The 27572-nt window shown below is 39.2% G+C and overlaps 1 protein-coding gene across 1 annotated transcript in view; it reads right to left on the minus strand.

Annotated features, from left to right (window-relative positions):
• Positions 1-27572, minus strand: part of Rapgef2 (Rap guanine nucleotide exchange factor 2) — a 262162-nt gene that overhangs the window by 44130 nt on the left and 190460 nt on the right. The window contains 3 exon segments of the mRNA XM_036190519.1: positions 21485-21643; positions 22317-22453; positions 25490-25667. Of these exon segments, the coding sequence (XP_036046412.1) occupies positions 21485-21643; positions 22317-22453; positions 25490-25667 (474 nt within the window).

Here is a 27572-nt window from a genome sequence, read left to right on the forward strand (position 1 = left end):
GTTCTGCATTAAGGAATTATAGATTTAGCCCTGCTCATTATTAACTGACAGCCACACACTCTGGAGGCTCCAGCCCCACCAAAGTGAGGAGGACTGGATACCTGGGTTGGGGTGGGTGGTGAAGGGCAAGGAAGCCAACCCTGTCCACTCCCCTGGTGAGCACAGTGTCTTGGTGAGGCCTAAAGTCAGCAGGCTCTAACCCTACTTGTCACCCTGGTAATGATAACAAACTAGTCCATACTAAACATGTAAATACTCACTTTGATAGAGTAGGTTGAGATAAAGAATAAATAAATTCAAGCTGTGAACTAGCTCCAGATGCGCAAGTTCAATCGAACCACTAGCACTGTGGAGAAGCCAGGCAACCTGACTCCTCCTACAGTAATGGCCTGTAGTAAACACAAACTAGGTGAAACCATAGCAATAGAACTTAGAATTTTAAGATCAAAGACCTCACAGAGCAAACAAATTCTTAACAGAACTCAAGAGAACCCACTTAGAAATGGCAGTTAATCTGTAATATGAAAGAGGGATCCAATAAAGAGATAGAAATACTAAAGGAAAACCAAACTACTAGAGATGAGAAAGTGAAAAACATAAAAAGCCAAATACAAAAACTCTATGTAAAGGCCTACCAACCTCTAAACTTGACAAAGTGGAAGTGTAAGTGCATTTCCAACAAAGACAAATACAAACAAAAACACATTTGAACTGGATTTTCAAGATATCTGAGGCACCATGAAAAGATCAAATGTAACAGTCCTGGATATAAAAGAAGGTGATGAATTCCTTTCCAAAAGGATAGAAAACATTTTTCCTAACTTAGACAAAGAACTGTTTCTCCACATACATAAAGTATTTAGAACACTAGAGAAGAACAATAAATAAACCTTCCCCTCACCATGTTATTGTCAATTCACCAAATATTCAGAACAAATATATAAATGTAAATAGACAGATATATAGATATAGATAGATAGCATAAGGAAAAGAGTAACTATGGCACACAGAAAGCCAGGCTCATCAGAGTAACAGCAGGTTTCTCAACAGAAACTATAAAAGTCAATCCAGGCTACTCTGCCCACTAAAGCTATCAGCAACAACTGACAGAGAAAGGAAAACTTACCACGATAAAAACAGGCTTTAATGAGTTCATGGTCATTAAGCTAGCTCTACAAATATAGTTAAGAAATTCTTCAGAAGAATGAGAGAAAGTCAAACACATCCTTGGGATCAGAGAGGAGAATGAAACCCTCCAGTAATGTTTAGACAGGAGAAAAATATGAAAACACTAAATGCCAAACCATCGACAATGACAGGACATTAACACACACCTTTCAGTAACTCCAAATACTATGGGTCTTAATCTCTCACCCCAAAGACACAGACCAGCAGCATGGGTTCAAAGGCAGGACTCATCTATTTGTTGTTTCCAAGAAAATCACCTCATCATAAAAGACAGGAATGATTTTAAACGGGTAAAAACACAAATTAATTCTGAGCAAATGGAACCAGAAAACAAATAGGAGTTGGTTTCCATCCTTGAAAAAACAGACTTTAAACCACAACTAGGTAGAAGAGACCAAGATCACTCTTACCAGTTAAGGGAGCAATCCATTAGAGGATATTATGATTTTAAACACAAACTCATAGAACCTTGTGCTCTAATTTCACAAAACAAATACTGCTTGCAGAACAAGTTACAGATTAACCCTAATGAAATAAAAGAGGCAAATTTTCAATACAACAGTGTCATCAATTAGCCAACATCTGAGTTAAGTACCATCATGGATCAAATACACATAACATACACAGGACAGTCCACGCAGCACTACAGAATTCATATTCTTCTTAGCAGTCCGTGAACATTCTCTAAAACAGAACATATACTGCTGGATAAAGGGAGTATTACCAAACAGGAAAAATGAAATAACTCCATGTGTCCTATATGATCACAATGGAATAAAACTACAGATCAGAAGTGCAAGAAACTCCAGATTATTCACAACATCATGGAAACTAAATAATGCACTAATGAATGATACATGGGTAACTGAAGACACCAACAAGTGGAATAAGAACGTCCTAGAATGAACAAAAGGAAAACAACCTAAGCCTCTGGAAACAGCAAAACAGTTGTGAGAGGGAGTTTATACCTCTAAGTGTCTATGTTCCTGGATATTCTCTCAAATCTGGGCTTAGGGAGAAAGCCTATTGTGGCAGAAAATAAAGCTTGTTAGATTTGACTCAGAATATTTGGATTGGTGGTCTACTTTCCTGGCGTTGTGATATTTCTTCATTCCTGATTTGTCTGTATCTTTCGTCATCTGCCTGGATTAGGCTGTTGTAGTCTCTCATCCTCTTTAATCATTGGAAAATGTGGCACCATGAGGAGCCCTAGAGGATTTTTTGCCTGAAAGCCATAATCTTTCTTACTTCTATTGTTAAGAATCCATGCAATTTCCTTATGTTTATCTTGATCGATCACCCCTCCTAACACTGTTACTTCCATCATGCTCTGTTGGTTTAAAGAAATCAGAAGCTCAAAGTGGCTTGGGAGAAGTCTGCGCTTCCAACCAGGTCAATGAAATGTTTGTTCTGGCTACACACAGAAATATTGCCCCCACACGACCAATCACACTGCAATCAAAATTTCCACACCAGAAAAATTTAAATCATGGCCACAGAGAGCAATTTTTTTCCCCAAGGTGCCAATAGGGGTGATAGTGATTGAGTGGTTTTCTTTCTATTTCCTTTTGTAACACCTGGTGCCTACATCCATGTCTGGGCTATGGAGAAAACTGCCTCCTTGTAAATCCTAGCCCATGTTGTCCACTCCACAGGGGAAGCGGCCCAATGTAGTCATCTTGTCATGAAGTAGTTGCCTGGCTAGACTGGGGAAACGGTGACACCTCTGGGGCTCTGTGTTGGTCTCTGCTGTTGGCAGATCTGGCATTCAGCAGCAACTGTAACCATGTCAGTCTTGATGAACAGATATCTAGGTTTTTGATGTCACAGATAACCTCTATTCATCTACCATGACTGCTTTGATCATGGGCCCATGAGGAAATACCAAGGATGGCTCCGCAAAGCTACTGACTGTCCATCTATTGGGACTTCCTATCTACTTGAATATTGACTTCTTTCTCTACTGAAGACACCTTTTGTGGGCATTTACAGGGGACAAAATGATTTTCACATTCTTTGTTCTTTTACATATCTGTCCAAATACTTCTTCCCCAAATGTCTTTCTGATATTTATTTATTTCTTTTTTGTTTTTATTTTTTCGTCTCTCATAAAATCCCATCTGAACATACTCTCCCCTCCATCCACTCCACATATATGTACTACTCCTCTGTTTCCCTGCAGAAAAGCACAGGTGTCCATGGGATATCAAATTAAAAAAAGATAACAAAAATGCAATAATAGTAGTTACAAACCTTCTTATCAGGGCTGGAGGAGCCAATCCAGAAGGAAGAAACGGTTCCAAGTTCAGACAAACAGGTCAGAGACTCAAATACTCTTGCTGCTATGACTCCCATAAACCCCTGAGCTAAACAAGCACAGTATGTATAAAGAGGATTTAGTATAGACCCATGCATGCTCTGTGATTGCCTCTGCAGTCTCTGAGAACCCCATGGACCCTGTTTAGTTGAATCTCTGTGCTCCTTTTACCTGATATCTTTGATCCACCCTACAATCCTGCCTTCTCTTACTTGAGGTTCCCTGAGCTCTATCTAATGTTTGGCTGTGGACGTCAGTATGTGCTCTCATCAGATGCTGGAGAAAGCCGAACTGATGTCGACTGGGTTAGGCACCAATCTATGAGTAAAACAGAATTTCATTAGTGATAATTTCACTGAATTTTGTGTGTGTGTGTAGGAGTAAGGACTCTGCACAGACTTCCACAGCTGAGCAGAGCTGGATAGACTAAAATAAGTTTCTTCAAACAGAAAAACCACTGGAATCCACTAACTGAATTAAAAATTTTTATTCATTTGATATTTTATTTGGGTAGGTATGGTCTACATAGGTGGATGTGCCGTGGAGACAAGAGGAGGACTGAACAATGGTCCTCTGCAAGGGCAACAATTGCTTTTGCAACTGATCATTTCCTCAGTCCCACACACTGGTTTTCAGAATAAAAGACTTCATTGTCTTCCACTTCTCTTGTAAGGAAACATTCATTTTTGTTTGGTCCTATGCTGAGCCCTTGGTCATATATTGTTCTCAGTCCAATCCAGACAGGTTTCTCCAAAGAAACCCTCTTGGGATGTCCATGGAGCAAGCAACTAAATTGAATCCTGGTTTCCAACTCACTGGTCAAATTATCAATCCATAAAGTATAACAGAGTCCAGTCTTTCCAACCCTCACCGGCCATTCACCCCCATCTGTCTTTCCCTAGTTTCACTGAAAATGCTCCACAAATCCCATGGTCTACCCAGGTGTCATTGGTAACAAGACTGACTGCTGCTTCTGGGAGACACATGTAGGTCACAGATGACCAGGTTCTAGGATCGCTTCATGTGTTTCAGCCTGTGCAGTAGACAGGGAGCCATACGCTTCAGCCACCCAGTGGGGGTATGTGCCCTCCATTTATTCCAGCCTGAGGTCTCAGAGACTTCAGAAGCATGAGCTGTAATGAAATCCAGTGCCTGGGTTTTCAGCTGCCCTGAGCTGTGGAGGTAAGCCAGGAAGAGAGTGTGGGCAGCATTCTCCACAGAGAGGTCCCTGCAGAGGGTATCCTTGCACGTGACCTTCAAACGTTCCAGGACATACTTGTCAGCAGCTACCAGCACAGCATCTGCCAGTTCTCAGGTAATATTATATCCTTCTGAGGTCTATGATGTGGTTGAAGACTAGATAGTTGTAATTTCCTCAGTTATGATACAAGATAGGTTAGATATAAAACGTTAGACTCACAAATATAAGATTGGATATCTTCTTTAATATTGTAACTGTAATTCTTGCTTGATAATTGTTTTGTTATATGTAATTGTACTATGTAAAAGTTAAAACCTTCCTTAAAAAAAAAGAAAAGGGGAAGTGCTGTGGATATTGCTCTGTGTAAATAAAGTTCTGATTGGCCAGTGGCCAGGCAGAAATTATAGGCGGGATAAGAGAGTAGAGAATTCTGGGAAGTAGAAGGCTGGAGAGAGACACCGCCAGCCGCCGCCATGAGAAGCAACATGTAAAGACACTGGTAAGCGACAAGCCATGTGGCAAAGTAGAGATAAGCAGAAATGGGTTAATTTAAGATAGAAAAAGTAGATAACAAGAAGCCTGCGACAGCCATACAGTTTGTAAACATTTTACAACCTACTCCCAAGAGGGAGACACTGAGAGCTCCTTGTAAGTCCACAATTCGAAGGGTGTCCTAGAATGTTCTTGCCAGCAGTTACAAGTTTTGAAAAGCACTAGATGCTTAAACATAAGGTAACTGAGAAATTCTTTACAAAAGAAAGAATGAATTCCATCTTGGGAATTAAAATAATATAAAAAGAATCTGTCCTCTTTTGAAATACTGTAACTAAATGTTTGCCAGGTTTTCTTCTTTGGTTGACCTATGAGCTATGTATTTGTTTGTTTTTTTGTTTATTTATTTATGCCATCACCAAAACAAAGACCAGCTCTGGCATTTCAAGTGCAGCCACTCTCTTGGGCACATGGTGCACACATCTGCTTCATAATACATTTTCATTTTTCTTTTGTCAATTTGAATGCAAGGCCTCCTACTCCTTCTCGTATTTCTAGCTTTTCCACTTTTTAAGTGAGGTATATCAGTAGCAACTTCAGTTTTGAAAAAAACTTAGCTGAACAAGGATGCCCTCATTAGCTATCATAAACAGTGCATTATGGGGAGCCAGAGAGTCAGCAACCTCAGGCACAAATGGTCCCATTGGCTGTGTTTGTAATTCTAGCTCAACTAACCCAAGATGATACTGACCATACTCTGTGACTTGTTTCCCTTCCACTCCAGGAAGCAACTGTCACAGTTAGCTAAGTAACTTCTAATTGCAGGCATAAAATCTAACACTAGGAGACAAGTTCCATACAGGATACATTCTGATTCTTCCTTTCTCCTACATTTAGATGCAGCCTGTAGCAGAGGGGGCACATTATTGCTATGGTGTGAAACAAAACAAAAAAAACAGAAAACACAGGTAGTAAGAGGGAGCCCCTAGCTGCTGTAATTAAATACAGGTGGGTAGGTGATACTTCTGTATAAGATACTTGGTACTGACTGTCAGAAAGTATCTGATTTCTCATCTCCAAGAACCCAGAGGACATACGGACCAGATGTGGTTTAAAAAGAAAACGCTTGTCAGTGTCAACAGTGGTCTTCCATACTGGTGACTACTTTCCAGAGTAGCTTTCAGGACAGTGCAACAATGCTCTCTATGTCTTCTTTGGCTGTAAATTGTGAGCGTCTGGATGGATGAATGGAGTGATCACTTCAGAAGGGCAAGGTATAGGGCTCAAGAATACTTCATCTCTCTTTCCTGTTCCATACAGAATATCAAATCCCTGTGGCACATTCTTGTGATTCTTGTACAAAGCAATGGTTCGGTGGCCATTAGGCTGGATGTCCCAGAAGAGGTTATCTCTGAAGCCCTCTTTTACCGACTCTAATGGTCTCTTCTTCCGTGGTCCAATAGCTATAAGAGCTGTGAGATTAGCATCACTGTACTGGATATGAGCTCCAGTTGCTGCAACTCTCTGGCTTTCTGCTTTATTCTCAGCTGTTCTAGATCTTCTTTATTGGAACGGCTCTTGGCTGCTCTTAGTAACATCTCTATTTCTTCTAGATCCTTCCTCTGTTTCTTCAACTGATCCAGCTTTTCAAGAAATTTCAGCTGTGATCTGGTATCAGTAGACAAGATGTAATTTTCACTTCCCTTGTATTTGATGCTGAGCAATCCTAGACAGTTTCTCTAAAAGGCCTCATAATCTGTCTTGTGTTGCATGGGAGATCAAGTTCACAGCATCAGAGTTAAGTTCCATAATGTCATGCTTCTTATCAATGTCTAAAATTCTCTTTTGTAGAGCTCCAATGAAAAGAAATGGTTCTTCTTTATATGACTGAATAAGTGTGCCAACAAGTTCAGAATGTGTTGCTAAGATGTAGGCATTTTATTCATCAAGGTTGACCTCTGCCATGCAAGTCACATCATTGAAGTACCTACTCCACATTAAATCTCCACCTGTCACATTCCTGGAATGAGAGACTATAGGGAGACAGCTGGTGCTTCCTTCCCCTAGGAGCCTCAGTTCCCTTGTGAGAAGTGGCACCCATTCCCCAGGAGCATGCTCAGGGGAGCTCAGGACTGGCAAGGGGGAGCATTTTTCTTGCAAATGAGGGGTCTTGAGTGATTGCCTATTTTCAAATGATAGATTTGAGGGAAAGGATGTACCATTCTGAGCCTAAACCCACTTGTTGAAGAAGCTAGTAGTTAGTCACCTACAATAAGTCTAGCTGTGGAATTTTTTTCTCCTTTTTTTATTTATTATATTTGTGTTTTAATTTTACACATCAGCCATGGTTTCCCCTGTCCTCCCCTCCTGCCCCCGCCCCCACCTTCTTCCCAGCCACCCCCTTCATTCCCATTTCCTCCAGGGCCAAGACTCCCCTGGGCATTCAATTTAACCTGGTGGATTCAGTACAGGCAGGTCCAATCCCCTCCTTCCAAGGCTGATCAAAGTGTCCCTGTGTAAGCCTAAGGTTCCAAACAGCCAGCTCACGCACTAAAGACAGGTACAGGTCCCACTCTCTGGGTGCCCCCCAAACAGTTTGAGCTATTCAATTATCTCACTTATCCAGAGGGCCTGATCCAGCTGGGGACTCCACAGCCTTTGGTTCATAATTCATGTGCTTCCATTCATTTGGCTAATTGTCCCTGTGCTTTTCCAAACTTGGTCTCAACAATTCACACTCTTACAGTCCCTTTTTTTTCTTGACAATTGGACTCCTGCAGCTCCACCTGGGGCCTGGCTGAGGATCTCTGCATTCACTTCCATCAGTTATTGGATGAGAGTTCCAAGATGACTGTTAGGTCCCAACCAAAAAAAAAAAAAAAAAAAAAAAGCCCAGAACCAGATGGTTTCACTGCAGAATTCTACCAATCTTCAAAGAAGACTTAATAGCAAAGCTCTTTAAATTTTTCCACACAATAGAAACAGAAGGAATATTACCAAACTCCTTCTATGAGGCTACAATTACCCTGATTTCTAAACCAAACAAGATGCAACAAAGAAAGAGAACTGCAGACCCAATCTCCCTCATGAACATTGATGAAAAAATACTCAATAAAATACTGGCAATCAGACTCCAAGAACACTTCAAAACAATTATCCACCATGATCAAGTAGGCTTCATCCCAGTGATGCAAGGGTGGTTCATCATGTGAAAGTCTGTCAATGTAATATACCATATAAACAAACTCAAAGAACAAAACCTCATTTCTTTTTAAAATACAGTAAAAATGTTTCCTGAATTTCTACAGGAGATTAAGTAAGGTTTTGTCTTCAAATAATCTTACATGGTAATTTTATAATTTAGTATTGAAAAACATAATTAAATTATTTTTGCCATTTGTTTTCCAAAAATATATGTCTAAATTAAAATAAAAACGATGTATGAAGGAGAAAACGTTTTGAAAAAAATATACTAAAATTAATCTTCACTAAAGATTAAAGGAAATTAGAATAATTATGATTTGAAATTCTTAGTATCTAGACAGCCCTTTGGCATTACTTCAGTAGCAAATTAAAACACGATCCAAAATGAAGACAAAAATAGATTGAACTAAATGTCTAATATGGACATATAGAACTGGATTCTAAAAAGAATGGACGCAGTTGAAAGCATTTCTCTTTTTCCTTAGTTACTTAGTTCTGCATTAAGGAATTATAGATTTAGCCCTGCTCATTATTAACTGACAGCCACACACTCTGGAGGCTCCAGCCCCACCAAAGTGAGGAGGACTGGATACCTGGGTGCAGGTGGGTGGTGAAGGGCAAGGAAGCCAACCCTGTCCACTCCCCTGGTGAGCACAGTGTCTTGGTGAGGCCTACAATCAGCAGGCTACAGACCTACTTGTCACCCTATTAATGATAACAAACTAGTCCATACTGAAAACGTAAATACTCACTTTGATAGAGTAGGTTGAGATAAAAATAAATTAATTCACGCTGTGAACTAGCTCCAGATGTTAAAGTTCAATCAAACCACCAGCACTGTGGAGAAGCCAGGCAACCTGACTCCTCCTACAGTAATGGTCTGTAGTGAACACGAACTGGATGAAACCGTGGCAAAAGAACTTGGAATTTTAAGCTCAAAGACCTCACAGAACAAACAAGTTCTGAACAGAACTCAAGAGAACCCACTTAGAAAAGGAAGTCAATCTGTAATATGAAAGAGGGATCCAATAAAGAGATAGACATACTTAAGGAAAACCAAACTACTAGAGATGAGAAAGTGAAAAACATAAAAAGCCAAATACAAAAACTCTATGTAAAGGCCTACCAACCTGTAAACTTGACAAAGTGGAAGAGGAAGTGCATTTCCAAAAAAGACAAAGATAAACAAAAATACATTTGAACTGGATTTTCAAGATATCTGAGACACCATGAAAAGATCAAATGTAACAGTCCTGGATATAAAAGAAGGTGATGAATTCCTTTCCAAAAGGATAGAAAACATTTTTCCTACCTTAGACAAAGAACTGTTTCTCCAGATACATAAAGTATTTATAACACTAGAGAAGAACAATAAATGAACCTTCCCCTCACAATGTTATTATCAATTCACCAATATTCAGAACAAATATATGAATGTAAATAGACAGATATATAGATATAGATAGATAGCATAAGGAAAAGGGTAACTATGGCACACAGACAGCCAGGCTCATCAGAGTAACAGCAGGTTTCTCAACAGAAACTGTAAAAGTCAATCTAGGCTACTCTGCCCACCAAAACTACCAGCAACAACTGACAGAGAAAGGAAAACTTACCATGATAAAAACAGGCTTTAATGAGTTCATGGTCATTAAGCTAGCTCTACAAATATAGTTAAGAAATTCTTCAGAAGAATGAGAGAAAGTCAAACACATCCTTGGGATCAGAGAGGAGAATGAAACCCTCCAGTAATGTTTAGACAGGAGAAAAATATGAAAACACTAAATGCCAAACCATCGACAATGACAGGACATTAACACACACCTTTCAGTAACTCAACATTCTATGGGTCTTAATCTCTCACCCCAAAGACACAGACCAGCAGCATGGGTTCAAAGGCAGGACTCATCTATTTGTTGTTTCCAAGAAACTCACCTCATCATAAAAGAAAGATATGATTTTTAACGGGTAAAACCACAAAGTAATTCTGAACAAATGGAACCAGAAAACATGTAGGAGTTGGTTTTCATCCTTGACAAAACAGACTTTAAACCACAACTAGGTAGAAGAGACCAAGGTCACTCTTACCAGTTAAGGGAGCAATCCATTAGAGGGTGTTATAATTTTAAACAAAAACTCACAGAACCTTGTGCTCTAATTTCACAAAACAAATACCACTTGCAGAAAAAAGTTACAGATTAACCCTAGTGAAACAAAAGAGGCAAATTTTTAATACAACAGTTTCATCAATTAGCAAACATCTGAGTTAAATAACATCATGGATCAAATACACATAACAGACACAGGACAGTCCACGCAGCACTACAGAATTCATATTCTTCTTAGCAGTCCATGAACAATCTCTAAAACAGAACATATACTGCTGGATAAAGGGAGTATTACCAAACAGGAAAAATGAAATAACTCCATGTGTCCTATATGATCACAATGGAATAAAACTACAGATCAGAAGTGCAAGAAACTCCAGATTATTCACAACATCATGGAAACTAAATAATGCACTAATGAATGATACATGGGTAACTGAAGACACCAACAAGTGGAATAAGAACGTCCTAGAATGAACAAAAGGAAAACAACCTAAGCCTCTGGAAATAGCAAAAGAGTTGTGAGAGGGAGTTTATACCTCTAAGTGTCTATGTTCCTGGACATTCTCTCAAATCTGGGCTTAGGGAGAAAGCCTATTGTGGCAGAAAATAAAGCTTGTTTGATTTGCCTCAGAATATTTGGATTGGTGGTCTACTTTCCTGGCGTTGTGATATTTCTTCATTCCTCATTTGTCTGTATCTTTCGTCATCTGCCTGGATTAGGGTGTTGTAGTCTCTCATCCTCTTTAATCATTGGAAAATGTGGCACCATGTGGAGCCCTAGAGGATTTTTTGCCTGAAAGCCATAATCTTTCTTACTTCTATTGTTAAGAATCCATGCAATTTCCTTATGTTTATCTTGATCGATCACCCCTCCTAACACTGTTACTTCCATCATGCTCTGTTGCTTTAAAGAAATCAGAAGCTCAAAGTGGCTTGGGAGAAGTCTGTGCTTCCAACCAGGTCAATGAACTGTTTGTTCTGGCTACACACAGAAATATTGCCCCCACACGACCAATCACACTGCAATCAAAATTTCCACACCAGAAAAATTTAAAGCATGGCCACAGAGAGCAATTTTTTTCCCCAAGGTGCCAATAGGGGTGATAGTGATTGAGTGGTTTTCTTTCTATTTCCTTTTGTAACACCTGGTGCCTACATCCATGTCTGGGCTATGGAGAAAACTGCCTCCTTGTAAATCCTAGCCCATGTTGTCCACTCCACAGGGGAAGCGGCCCAATGTAGTCATCTTGTCATGAAGTAGTTGTCTGGGTAGAATGGGGAAATGGTGACACCTCTGGGGCTCTGTGTTGGTCTCTGCTGTTGGCAGATCTGGCATTCAGCAGCAACTGTAACCATGTCAGTCTTGATGAACAGATATCTAGGTTTTTGATGTCACAGATAACCTCTATTCATCTACCATGACTGCTTTGATCATGGGCCCATGAGGAAATACCAAGGATGGCTCGGCAAAGTGACTGACTGTCCATCTATTGTGACTTCCTATCTACTTGAATATTGACTTCTTTCTCTACTGAAGACACCTTTTGTGGGCATTTACAGGGGACAAAATGATTTTCACATTCTTTGTTCTTTTACAGATCTGTCCAAATACTTCTTCCCCAAATGGCTTTCTAATATTTCTTTATTTCTTTTTTGTTTTTATTTTTTCTTCTCTCATAAAATCCCATCCATTCAAACATAGTCTCCCCTCCATCCTCTCCATATATGTACTATTCCTCTGTTTCCCTTCTGAAAAGCACAGGTCTCCAGGGGATATCAAATGAAAAAAAGATAACAAAAATGCAATAATAGTAGGCAAACACCCTCTTATCAGGGCTGGAGGAGCCAACCCAGAAGGGAGAAAAGGTTCCAAGTTCAGACAAATAGGTCAGAGACACCCAGACTCTTGCTGCTAGGACTCCCACAAACCCCTGAGCTAAACAAGCACAGCATGTACACAGAGGACTTAGTTCAGACCCATGCATGCTCTGTGATTGCCACTTCAGTCTCTGAGAACCCCCAAGGACCCTGTTTAGTTAAATCTGTGTGCTCCTTTACCTGATATCTTTGATCCACCCTACAATCCTGCCTTCTCTTACTTGAGGTTCCCTAAGCTCTATGTAATGTTTGGCTGTGGACCTCAGTATGTGCTCTCCTCAGATGCTGGAGAAAGCCTAATTGATATTGACTAGGCTAGGCACCAATCTATGAGTAAAACAGAATTTCATTAGCGATCATTTCACTGAATTGTGTGTGTGTGTGTGTGTGTGTGTGTGTGTGTGTGTGTGTAGGAATAAGTACACTGCACAGACTTCCACAGCTGAGCAGAGCTGTATAGACTAAAATAAGTTTCTTCAAACCTAAAAACCACTGGAATCCACTAACTGAATTTAAAATTTTTATTCATTTGATATTTTATTTGTGTAGTTGGTCCACAGAGGTGGATGTGTGCATGGAAAAAAGAGGAGAACTGAACAATGGTCCTCTGCAAGGACAACAATTGCTTTTGTAACTGACCATTTCCTCAGTCTCACACACTGGTTTTCAGAAAAAAAGTCTTCATTGTCTTCCACTTCTCTTGTAAGGAAACATTCATTTTTGTTTGGTCCTTTACTGAGCCCTTGGTCATATATTGTTCTCAGTCCAATCCACACAGCATTCTCCAAAGAAACCCTCTTGGCATGTCAATGGAGCAAGCAACTAAATTGAATCCTGGTTTCCAATTCAATGGACAAATTATGAAACCATAAAGTATACCAGAGTCCAGACTCTCTGATCCTAACCTGCCATTCAACAAATTAACAGCTGTATTAAAGGCTGAACCACCATCTGTCTTTTCCTAGTTTCATGGAAAATGCTTCACAAATCCCATGGTCTACCCAGGTGTCATTGGTAACAACACTGACTGCTGCTTCTGGGAGACAAGTGTAGGTCACAACTGAACAGGTTCTAGGATCGCTTCATGTGTTTCAGCCTGTGCAGTAGACAGGGAGCCATATGCTTCAGCAACCAAGTTTGGGTATGAGCCCTCCATTTATTCCAGCCTGAGGTCTCAGAGACTTCAGAAACATGAGCTGTAATGAAATCCAGTGCCTGGGTTTTCAGCTGCCCTGAGCTGTGGAGGTCAGCCAGGCAGAGAGTGTGTGGGCAGCACTCTCCACATACAGCTGACTGCAAAGGGTATCCTCACACATGACCTTCAAACGTTCCAGGCCATACATGTCAGCAGCTACCAGCACAGCATCTGCCATGCTGTCCAGGTCTGGTGCCTTTCCAGTGTGAATGAAGTCCATCATTTTCTTAATGACTTGTGGCTCCTGGTCATGTATCTCAATGAGGCTACTTTTAGTCTCCTTCATGTCAGATTGAAACATGGCTCTGAAAACTGGAGAGCAAGCTGCTAAGATGGCCTTGTCAGCCCAGAATTCCTGGCCAGCTACTTCAAGGCAGCAGTCTGTTAATTTGGAATTCTCCCACAACTCTCATAGCATATATGCCAATGTGCAGCTTGGAACCTGGATCCCTGCCATTGTGTTCTAGTCAGAGATGCTGAAGGAGACCTGGACCATACTCACCTTGCAGAGAAGGATGAAACCCATCATCTGGGTAAGTGAAGAAGCATGGGCCAACATGAAATTTCAAAGGATGGACTTTTGGAATCCCCAGTCATAGCATGGCAAGAGCCTAAAGCCCTTCTGGCTCCCCCAACTTGGATTTTCTTTCCTTCAGCATTTAAGACTTTGCCCAAATTTGACACTTTTCTTTTTTGTACACCACAAAGGTTTTATAATAAAAATGTTCTAAAACAATATTGGTAAGAAAATCTCAATGGGTCAAGAAAAACTTCTATAATAATCAAGTTTGGCTTTCTTTGTGAGTCATTTAGCAGGCAAATTTACAAGTATTTCAAAGAAAGTGAGAAAGCAACCTAGATCTAAGTGAGATTCCAGAACCTAATGCTCATAGTCCAAAATAAATATGAGACTCTCTGCCAGGCAGATCTGAGTCCTTCAAGGACTGGCTGCTAATGAAAACTGCTGCAAAGTCAGTGACTGAGCAAAGGTTTTGTGTTTTTTTTTAAATCATAAAACAATTACTTTAATGATTATCTGAACTAATTTTAAACATCTGATCAATAATTTTACATAAATGTGGGAGCACACTGCACTTTACATAAAAATAAAGCTAAGCATTTAAATATATAACTTTGGGTATAGTTTTCTTGTAAAGTTACTTTTTTTAACATATACACGTTTGCAGCATGTTACATAACTTGCTAAAACAAAAATTGTGGCCAAATAAACTCTCACAACAGTGTAGAATATGACCATGACAGACTGTGGGAAGAACAGGATGGAGAGTGATAGACCAGGTGTTTCCCCTATATCCTGCCTCTAGCTTTTTCCTTTAATTATCTCTGGGGAGGGTGTGGCATTCTTACAGCATGTGGTTTCAATCCCACTATCATTTCTTGTCAGCTATTATCTGCACAGGTAGACTTAAAAACCTGGGTGTGGGAGGTGGTTTGAACATCAGCTTCCTCAGAGAGTGGTGCACAATGTGTTGTTCACATTTACAGCTATACCCCCAAGAGGGACACACTGAGAGCTCCTTGTAAGTACACAATTCGAAGGGTGTCCTAGAATGTTCTTGTCAGCAGTTACAAGATTTGAAAAGCACTCGATGATTAAATAAGGTTCCTTCAACACTTGGGTTACAGGTGCACAACATGGGGAAACCCAACATTTACATGGGCGACAGGATGACAAAATCCTGTTTGCATGGCAAGTGCTTTTCCACCATGAGCCAATGCCCCAGCCCCTACTTTTTTTTTAATTTCCTTGAGACGGGATCTCATTCTACAGAGCATGTTGGCCTCAAACTCCTCAGCATAAGTGTTGAAACTAAAGACACAGGCTGCCATACCTGGCTCAATTAGGAGTTTGTTTTAAGACTCAAAGTAAATTATGAAATGACTTGCTCCACAAAATCACCAAGGGTTTGTATGGAGATAAGAGCAGACAGTCCAGCAAGTAAAAGCCACCATTTCCCTTTACTGGAGAATTTTAATTTACTCTACTTTATGTAGGGCTGCAGGAAATTTGTCTCTCTTTTAATGTGATAAAGATGAAGAGGTGGTCATTAAATTTACAGGCATACTAGATAAAATATCCAATTAGTGAAAGTTTTATTTTAGAGGTGTTGTGTTCCTGAAGAGATGCGAGGAAATGTCTATTGATCCCAGATAGGGCAACAACACCTGACCAAAGAAAGTAATCCACTCAGGTCTAGTTTAGCAAAATACCGAGTGTAATTTGGGTTACTCAGAGAAGTATGCATGAGGGGCGACCTATAGAAGGATGCATGACTTACCAGCTGCTACAGTATTGGAGAAATGTTTTCTACCTTTCCCTAGCAACAGCTACTTTCATATGGATCTTCAAGAAGGGGCCAGGGCCTTATGATTCACTCCCAACCTGCTGTCTAACACTGATGGACCCAATCTTGAGAGGACTTTTCCAAGTACTTACAGCTGTTGAGAGTTTAAGAGGACAGTAGCCTGGCCATGCCCAGAGGACAGTGTCCCACAATAGGACATCTGGCGTTCTGGATTAATATTCACGACTCTACATTAATTTTTAAAATGGTAATACTAAATATTACACTAATGATCCTAATGATAGCAGCCATGTCACATCATGATCATGAAACAGTCATCTTTACAAATTTGCCAGTTCATGATCCTAATCATACATACTAGCCCACCCTCAAAGGAGAAGGCAAACAGCTCACTGGCTTATTTATGTATATACATGCACATTAAAATCTTAGAGAAAAAATTGGCTAAGATTTAAACAATTATTATTTCTGAGGAATGCAAGTTATAGATGGTGTTAACTTTCTTTAACACAGTGCTCTATGTTTCATTATGTTATACTGTCATTGTTCAGCTCGTGCAGCAGACATTGTAGGAAGGTCCAAATGTCTCCTATACCAGCCCACTAATTCTTCCATGAAGCATTTAGAAACAACAGTTAAAAATTCAAAAGCCACAAGAAATATTAACAGTTGAACTATAATGTAAAGAACAAACAAACAAAAAAATACCTCATTTCTACAATCCTGACCACAGCAGGTTTGTGTAAGTTTTTGAAATAGATCATACGTCCTCTCTTGTCTAAAACGCATTTTCATTTCTTTTTAAAATACAGTAGAAATGTTTCCTGAATTTCTATAGGAGATTAAGAAAGGTTTTGTCTTCAAATAATCTTACATGGTAATTTTTTAATTTAGTATTGAAAAACATAATTAAATCATTTTTCCCATTTGTGCTCCAAAAATATATGTCTAAATTAAAATAAATAAGATGTATGAAGGAGAATGCTTTTTGAAGATAAATATACTAAAATTAATCTTCACTAAAGATTAAAGGAAATTAGAATAAGTATGATTTGAAATTCTTAGTATCTAGACAGACCTTTGGCATTACTTCAGTAGCAAATTAAAACATGATCCAAAAATAAGACAAAAATAGATTGAACTGAATGTCTAATATGGACATATAGAACTGGTTTCAAAAAAGAATGGACTCAGTTGAAAGCATTTCTCTTTTTTCTTCATTACTTAGTTCTGCATTAAGGAATTATAGATTTAGTCCTGCTCATTACTGACAGCCACACACTCTGGAGGCTCCAGCACCACCAAGGTGAGGAGGACTGGATACCTGGGTTGGGGTGGGTGGTGAAGGGCAAGGAAGCCAACCCTGTCCACTCCCCTGGTGAGCACAGTGTCTTGGTGAGGCCTAAAGTCAGCAGGCTCTAACCCTACTTGTCACCCTGGTAATGATAACAAACTAGTTCATACTAAACATGTAAATACTCACTTTGATAGAGTAGGTTGAGATAAAGAATAAATAAATTCAAAGCTGTGAACTAGCTCCAGATGCGCAAGTTCAATCGAACCACAAGCACTGTGGAGAAGCCAGGCAACCTGACTCCTCCTACAGTAATGGCCTGTAGTAAACACAAACTTGGTGAAACCATAGCAATAGAACTTAGAATTTTAAGATCAAAGACCTCACAGAGCAAACAAATTCTTAACAGAACTCAAGAGAACCCACTTAGAAAAGGAAGTCAATCTGTAATATGAAAGAGGGATCCAAAAAAGAGATAGAAATACTAAAGGAAAACCAAACTACTAGAGATGAGAAAGTGAAAAACATAAAAAGCCAAATACAAAAATTCTATGTAAAGGCCTACCAACCTCTCAACTTGACAAAGTGGAAGTGTAATTGCTTTTCCAACAAAGACAAATACAAACAAAAACACATTTGAACTGGATTTTCAAGATATCTGAGGCACCATGAAAAGATCAAATGTAACAGTCCTGGATATAAAAGAAGGTGATGAATTCCTTTTCAAAAGGATAGAAAACATTTTTCCTAACTTAGACAAAGAACTGTTTCTCCACATACATAAAGTATTTAGAACACTAGAGAAGAACAATAAATAAACCTTCCCCTCACCATGTTATTGTCAATTCACCAAATATATAAATGTAAATAGACAGATATATAAATATAGATTGATAGCATAAGAAAAAAGAGTAACTATGGCACACAGAAAGCCAGGCTCATCAGAGTAACAGCTGGTTTCTCAACAGAAACTATAAAAGTCAATCTAGGCTACTCTGCCAACCAAAGCTATCAGTGCCAACTGACAGAGAAAGGAAAACTTACCATGATAAAAACAGGCTTTAATGTGTTCATGGTCATTAAGCTAGCTCTGCAAAAGATAGTTAAGAAATTCTTCAGAAGAATGAGAGAAAGTCAAACACATCCTTGGGATCAGAGAGGAGAATGAAACCCTCCAGTAATGTTTAGACAGGAGAAAAATATGAAAACACTAAATGCCAAGCCATCGACAATGACAGGACATTAACACACACCTTTCAGTAACTCCAAATACTATGGGTCTTAATTTCTCACCCCAAAGACACAGACCAGCAGCATGGGTTCAAAGGCAGGACTCATCTACTTGTTGTTTCCAAGAAACTCACCTCATCATAAAAGACAGGAATGATTTCAAATGGGTAAAAAAACACAAATGAATTCCCAAGAAATGGAACTAGAAAACAAGTAGGAGCTGGTTTTCATTCCTGACAAAACAGACTTTAAACCACAACTAGGTAGAAGAGACAAAGGTCACTCTTACCGGGTAAGGGAGCAATCCCTTAGAGGATATTATGATTTTAAACACAAACTCACAGAACCTTGTGCTCTAATTTCACAAAACAAATACCACTTGCAGAAAAAAGTTACAGATTAACCCTAGTGAAACAAAAGAGGCAAATTTTTAATACAACAGTGTCATCAATTGACAAATCATCCAGGCATAAAATACGCGAACATCTGAGTTAGGGGACCTCATGGATCAAATAGACAGAACAGACATAGGACAGTCCACGCAACACTACAGAATACATATTCTTCTCAGTAGTCCGTGAACATTCTCTAACACAGAATATATACTGCAGGATAAAGGGAGTATTAGCAAACAGGAAAAATGAAATAACTCCATGTGTCCTATATGATCACAATGCAATAAAACTACAAATCAGAAGTGCAAGAAACTCCAAAATATTCACACCGTCAAGGAAACTAAATAACGCACTATTGAACGATACATGGGTAACTGAAGATACCAAGAAGTTGAATAAGAACATCCTACAATGAACAAAAGGAAAACAACCTAAGCCTCTGGGAAACAGCAAAAGCAGTTCTGAGAGGGAGTTTATACCTCTAAGTGTCTGGCATTAAGTCAGACCTGAATAAATAACTTAACGGCACACTACAGAGCCTTGGACAAATGGTAACAGGCCAAACAGAAAGCTAGTAGACAGAAAGAAATACTTAATATCTGGGAAGAAATTAACAAAGCAGAAAGAAGCAAAAACCAAACTCAAAATCAACACCACAGATTTGGTTCTTTGAAAAGATAAAATAAATCCTTAGCCACAGAAGACCAAATTAATAATATTATTGGTGAAAGAGTTAGTAGGATAGATACTAAGGAAATTTAGAAAAAAAAACATAGCTTGAAAACAGTTTCCACTAAAATTGGAAAAATCTAAGAAGAAATTAATTTTTAGATGTATAAGATACACAAAAATTAGGTCAAGATGAGATGAAGTAATTTAAGCAGATCTATAGTGAACAACAGGATTGATGTAAAGAAAACAAAAACCCATCCGATGAAGAAAGGGGTCCAGGCCTAGATGGATTCACTGCTGAATTCTACCAGACTTCAAGGAGGAATTAACACTTATGCTGCTCAAACCAGGCACAGAACATGATAGAAAGGGCTCCATCCAACTTTTACCCAGATTCCAAACCCACACAGAGAGACAAAAAAATTCTCAGGAGAACACTTAGAAACCAAGTTTAAGAACAAAAATCCTTCACCATGATATCAGTATTACTCTAAAGTTCCATGGATAGTCTAATATACACATATCAATAAGTGTTACAAATGACATAAAAGGACTCAAGGACCCCAGTGGTCATCTTGATAGATGGAGAAGCCTCTTGACAAGACCCTTCATGTTAAAAGACTTACTTTAGGCTTTTTTTTGGGGGGGGAGTGTCTTAATGGCTTTTTGCTTGTATATTATGGTTTCTGTTTTTAGGAGGTTTGGATCTCTGTGTGTGTACTTTGTGTCCCCCACTTCACATTCTGGTTTGTTTGCCTGTTTGTTTTCTAAAGAGAAAAAAAGATAGGGCATGGAGATGGGAGTATAGGGGGGTTGGGAGGATCTGGGAGAAGTTGGGGAAGGAGAAACTGTGATCAGAATATATTGCATGAAAAATTTATTTCCAATAAAAATAAATATTTTTTTTAAAAGCTCAGGATAGCCGGGCGGTGGTGGTGCACGCCTTTAATCCCAGCACTCAGGAGGCAGAGGCAGGCGGATCTCTGTGAGTTCAAGGCCAGCCTGGTCTACAGAGTGAGTTCCAGGAAAGACACAAAGTTACACGGATAAACCACGTCTCGAAAAACTAAAAAAAAAAAAAAAAGCTCAGGGTAGAAACAACAAATCTCAACATAATATAAATTTTATATGACAAACCTACAGTCAATATTATAGTCAATGTCAGAAGGCCAAACATTTCCACTAAAATCACAAACAAGACAATGGTGCCTACTTTCTCTGATCTTTTAATATATAGTACTGGAAGTCTTAGCTAAAGCAATAAGATAAGAAAAGCAAATCAAAGGGATACAAACAGCAAAGGAAAAAGTATCTATCTGCAATGATACAACGTTATAAGTTAAAGGCCCTAAAGATTTCATTAGAAAACCACTGAAACTTACAAACACTCTCAGTATCGGTAGGATACAAAGTTCATACACAGACATGATCAGGCCTTCCTATACTAATGACAGCTAACTGAAAAAGAAACCAAAGAAATAATCCCATTCACAGGGCCAAAAAACAAAACCAAACAAACAAGAAAACGAAAACACCAACAAATAACCCCAATACACACAAATACACACACACACACACACACACACACACACACACACACACACACACAGAAAAAAAAAAAGGGACAGATTTTAAACCTAACTAAGGATATAAAAGATCTCTCTAACGAAAGCTTTACACCACCAAAGAAATAAACAGAAGACAATGAAGATGGAAAGACCTATGCTCTTGGACTGGAAGAACGAGGACCATGACAATGGCATCCTACCAAAGGCAACCAATCTGTAGATTCAATGCAGCTCCAATCAAAAGTCCAGCAACATTCTTTACAGAAATAGAAAACAGTCTTAAAATTAATACAGAAGCACAAGAGGTCACGAAGCCAAAGCAATCCTGAGTAATGCTGGAGGTATGCTTGTTCTCAAGTTTGTTTGTTTTTTAAAACTAAGAATTAAATCCATACCGTCACGAGTCTCATACCTGGCAGTCATCCACCTTCGTCCTCATCACTCCCTTCATGTATTCTTTGTCCATGGTCGGTGACACCCCAAAACTGTTTCCCATGCACAGTATCTCTGCTTTCCCATCTGGATATGTCACTTCTACGGAACCGTTGAGAATCACTGACCAGGAATCCAGCTGAGCAAAACAAATAAGACAAAGCACAAAGTAACACTGCTATCAGCTGGCTTCAATGCTAGCACAGTCCCAAACTAGCCTCCTGGGTCTTCTATCTTTGAGACGGAACAAATTACCTGAAAAATCTTAACTGTATACCAAACAAGGAATAAGACATAGCACAACATCTTACATACTTTTTAGGCCCAGCACAGAGTAAAATCATTTAAACATTTAAATATTCTCTAAAATAACACCAGAATATTTTTTCCTCCAACAAAGGAAATGTAAAGAAGATAAAATGTTCACTACAGCCTCAATAAAACATCATTTTGTTCTGATGAAAGGCAGTGTACTTATGATGTATAGTGCAAAAACTAAAAAGTGAATACATCCCAGAATCTCGAGGATGATAGTGGACCTGAGTGGTGAAGGGCCTGCTGAGCATGTGAAGGGCCCTGAGTTTGGTTCCCAGCATCAAAACAAAACCAAAATCTCTAGTAACACTTCATGAAATGGTGATACAATGAAACACAGAAGAATGGATTTTGAAAGCTATGACTTAATGAGTGGCCATCAGTTTCCATCTATTCAAATTCATTACTGCTGAGGTTTTAGAAGGGAAAACAAGAACAAGGTTTTGTCTGGTGCCACTGATCCTTTAGCTTTCTATAGCGTCAAAAGACCTGCTCACCTCCTCTCCATCATTTAACACAATGGTTCCAGCTCTTTCCACCACTGCGAAGACCATCACGGCACAGAGCTCCCGTCTCACTGACATCGTCATGTTGGCGAAGGCAGGCAGCTGGTGCATAAATTCCAGGAGTTGTTCTGAAAAGCAAAACCATCATTTCTATTAAAAACAAGTCTTCAGAGAACACCACCCCAGAGCACACACTGATGGTCTTCTTCTGCCCTGGCGAGGTAATGCCGTGCTATGACTAGACTCCACATCAAGCCCTCTGCAGAACCTTTCCATACACAGTTGGCTGTGGCCATCAGTGGAGTAAAGAAGGTGGGTGGTATCCAGGGCTTCTGTCCGATATGACAGTCTTCTGAGAAATTTCAAAGTATATCTTACAGAAATAATAGGTTCTGTCTTCTGGAGATGGCCAGGCATATCTGTGCCAGGTCATAAAAGAATTTTTAAGCTTGTGAGTACCAATAAAATAATTCTTCATTAGATGATCCATATCCAATCACATGAAAGGCAGGAGTTACTACAATCATAAATGCAGTGGCCCCCTGCTTTGAGACACAGAGAGGAACAAAGAAGTCCTGATCCTCTGCTGGCACAACACTGAATATCCTGCTCTTTCTAGAATGTTCTATAGCTATCACCCTTCATCCTACTGACCACACATTTTACCCCATTCTGTCTCTGGAAGCTGACACATTTTCTTGCAAAGTTCAATGGGTATAAAAAAAAATATGAGACAATAAATTCTTTTTCAGAAACATTTTGAGTTTAATATGTGCTTAGACAATAATGGAAACCAAGTATTACTTTACATATGACTAGAAATGAAATACACCGTAAAATATCTTTTATTAATAAATATTATTTTTAATGGGTTATGTCTTTTTTTTTTTATTAAGGCCTTGCAAACACTGAGCAAGTACTCTATACTAGGCGACATCACCAGCCCTACTAGAACGATTTTAGACTGCCTTCTAGGTTCACTTGCTTCTTGATAAGATTCCTATTCAACTAATGTTTAATGAAATCAATTTGTGACCAGAGATTAGCATTAGAGAATAAAACTGGGTAGTAAATGTCTGTGTCAGATGCAAAAATAAAGATGAGAGAGAGACAGACAGACAGACAGACAGAGACAGAGAGAAAGTCTAATAGTAAATGTATACTGCTTCCCAGTTGAAATACCAAAATCAGGGGTGGGAGAGACAGGCAGGAGTTCAGAGTGTGCGCTACTCTTGCAAAGGACCTGAGCTCAGTTCCCAGGACCCACATCACAAGAGCCACAACCATTCAATAACTGAGTACCTACAAAGCCATGGTTTGTGGAACAAAACCGATCGTGATAAATTCATTTTCTTGAAAGTACTGAGACAAGTGATCTTTGGGAAACCCAGAGGGAAACTGTTTTCTTTTTGCAGTTGTTAAACAATATTAGCAATTTCATCTACTTTAACTTAAATGTGCACGTGTGTATCCACATCAGCTGTCACTTCTCGCTGAGTAAGGTTATCCAGTAAGGCCTAGCCATTGCAGAGATGCACACATTAGAAACCAAGCCAGCCAGCTTTGTCTTCATGTGTAGGAATATGGACAGCTCCTGCTTTCCAGGAATTCTGAGAAAGAAGGCTTTTCAGATACAAAACAAATCCTACATTTTTAGGAACAAGAGACACACTGTGCATACTTTTAAAATCTCTCTCACAACCAATCTAAAATTAACACATTAAAAAGAGAAGATATATCAATTAGTTTACAAAATGATATCTTCAAATTGATGCATTTATAAGCAGTATTTAAGTTTTTAAAATGCTCATGGAAACCACTCTAGAATAAAATGGGATGTTGAACACGTATACTGTTACTAAAAACTATAATAGGTGGATTTGTTTTTAAAAGTTGGCCTAGGACAAGAAGAGAGTGGAAACTAATTCTGGTCATTGGAAATAAATGAAATGTCTGACCCAGGGAAGGCAAAGCATGTGAAGAAAATAGCAAAATAAGTAGTCTGTGGGTTGTGGAGTTAAGATTTTCTTCTTTCTATTATTAAATGAGATTTGTTTGCTTGCTTGTTTTAGGGCAGGTTTTCTTTCATGGCCTGAGCTGACATCAAACCCACTGTCCTGCTGCCTCAGCCTCCCAAGTGTAGGAGTTATAGATAATGGGCTGCTTTTTTTTTTTTTTGGTTCACTTGACACAACCTAGACATATGTGGGAACAGAAATCGTGACTAAGAAAATTCATCTGTAAGATTGGCCTGTAGACAAGTCTGTGGGGCATTGTGTTCACTGATGATTGATGTGGGAGGGTCCAGCCCACTGCAGACAGTGCCACCCCTGGGCTGATGTTCCTGGATCGTATAAGAAAGATGGCTGAGTAAGCCTTAGGGAGCAAGCCAATTAGCAGCATTCCTCCATGGATTCTCCTCTGTTCCTGCCTCCAGGTGCTTATCCTGACTTCCTTGAGTGATGGACCATGACCTGAGAGTTATAAGATGAAATAACAACTCCCTAACTAAGACAGAAATTGATACCAGGATTGGGATATTTCTGTGACAGACCTGACCATGTTTTGGGGGGTGGATTGTGGAAAGAGTTTTGACCACTGGAGTAGAAAAGTCATTGAGTGATCAAAGTTTAAGGAGATATTGTGAGTGGCGCCAACTCTGGGCAGGTGTTCCTGGGTTGTATAAGATAAGTATATTGAGAACTTGGAAGATAAGCATATTGAGAACAAGCCAACAGCACTGTCTCTCCATGGCTTCTGCTTTAGTTCCTGCCTTGTGTTCCTGCCCCAACTTTCCCCAATGACGATGACATGTGACTTGAGAGTTGTAAAAAAAAATTACTGAAAGTAATATCATGTTAAGATGACTTTTAACTTACTTAAGAAGGGTCAGAAATTAAGATTATAAGATAAACATTACATTATATAGATGGGTTTTATTAGAAGTTTCATTCACATTACTATTTGTAGATACTGGCTGAATAAAACTCTTTTCAGCAAACTTTTTTTTTATACCAAGGAAGAACTCTTCTGACCACTATTTATAGTAAGGGAATTCAGAGATGCCAAACTTTGAAAAGACTTTTAAATTTGGACTGTACTGTACCAGCGTTTACCACTCAATATTTCTACCTGCTTAAAGGGCCCGCTCCTCAAGCACTCACCGATATCATCATCGGTCCTGTCTATCGGGTCCTTCTCCAGACAGTCCCTCACGATGTCTCTGCTCATCAGAGGATCTGATGCTCTCTCGATGTCTTCCTCATCGTCGTCATCCTCAGAATCAACTGCCGTCTCCGGCAGTCCACTCAGGTCCATGTCACCAGCCTCACTCTCCGTGGCCTTAAATCAGATGCAAAAACAGGTTTTAAAAACTATTTTAAGTGAATCAGTCACAGGGTACCCAAGAGGTAAGAACAATTACAGCTCATAATAATTTGTGGTATTTATTTTTCTAAAGTTAGTTGAGAGTCAGCATCCAACAAGTAGCTGGGCATAACAAAGAGAAAACCTTGAAAGATAAGCAGCTGTATTTTCTCTTTAAATTGTAGACAAAATAATTTTTGACTGCAAAATTAGAACTTATTATAGGAAATGGAGAAAACAACACGAAGTTAGAATATAGTATTTGTTTTCACAAGGAATGACATGCTGAGTTTAACAATTGGCTGTCCTGAGTGATCCCTCTTCCAGGAGGACTGCCTGGAAGAGGACAGAACTATTTTCCCCTGTTGGTCTTCTTGGGAGCATGATCCATAAACTGAAGGTAGCTTGATAATCAAATACACCAAATGTTACAACGATCTGGAATATTCCAACAGTCACTTGAACTTGAACAAGGCAGAAGGCTAAACATCTACGTCTAAAACCACAGACTCTTCTATTCCATTAGCACATTGCTAAATTGTCAACCTGACTGCAAGTTAGAAGGACTGGTAACTGAATATTTTCTTAGTTACCAGAATCACTCATTTCAAGATGGTTTTTAGCCTGATCTGAAGACTAGAAACTGCCCCATCCTTCAGGTCAATCTTTAATGATTTATTGTCCCAGGGTATCCATCAAACTGGTCTTATTTAACACTAGAACCATGAAGTTCACTAACTGTTTCTGCATGCTGAGAATGATTTAAATAGATAATTAACTACATCAACCTCAAACATCATAAATGCCTTTTTCCACCTGAAAAAGTGAACTCAGAAAGACGACTTATAAAATTAACTTTGTAAAACAATGTTACAAAGTTTACCAACTTAAAATCAGAGCTCACATGATTTTCAAAGGTCATAAAGATATTTCAGAATTGGCCAATGAAAAAAATTTAAATATTAAGTATAATTAAATTTAGCCAGGCAGTGGTGGTGCACACCTTTAATCTCAGCACTGGTGAGGCAGAGGCTGGTGGATCTCTGAGTTCAAGGCCAGCTTGGTCTCCAGATAAGAGTTCTAGGATGGCCAGGGCTACCCAGAGATACCTTGTCTCAAAAAAACAGACACATACATAAATACATACAAGATAAAAAATGAATAACAGAGTAGCATTGAATACTTTAATATGCCAGGCAATGCTCTAAGCTCTACATACATGTTATCTCATTTCATCCTTACAACAAGCACAGCGAGAGTCTTTATATCTCACTTTTTTCTAAACCTTCAGATAAAGGTCTTTTCCTCAACAGCAAGCTCATGCTGCTGCTGAACCAGGAAGTGAGCTGAGAACCTAGAAATTCTAACTCCAGAGTCTTAATCATTTTCTTATCATTGAACTCAATATCTAAAGAATGAATCACAGAGTTTTTATTTGTGCAATTCTGGGTATTGAACTCAGTGCCTTGGTACATGCTGCCAAGTACTTTGCCACTGGGCTCCAACTTCTCCTTTCTAAGGTCCTGGCTCAGACCAGGGAACCTGAGATCTAATCTTGCATCTTGGAGCAATACAAGCATCTATTACGATTTCTCTAGAGTAAGCAGTTTTAATCTCATTTTCAGTTTGGGGTATAGATTCCAAACTAAAGTACATTATAAGATAATAGGCAAATAACCGAAAATAGAAAATCTAATATCTGCAAAGCTCCCCAAACAAGGGTCTTGCCACCTCCAACCACTGTAAGTAAAACTGTTCCAGGCAGAAGAATCTACCCGTCACCCCAGAGGGGAATTCGTCCTGTGACACTGAAAACCACAATGCAAAGCTGGAATTCACCAAGTCTCCTGTGGATCCCATGGGGAAACAGAAGAGCTGGGA

Source organism: Onychomys torridus, chromosome 6, assembly GCF_903995425.1.
Source record: "Onychomys torridus chromosome 6, mOncTor1.1, whole genome shotgun sequence".
NCBI classification, from domain to species: domain Eukaryota; kingdom Metazoa; phylum Chordata; class Mammalia; order Rodentia; family Cricetidae; genus Onychomys; species Onychomys torridus.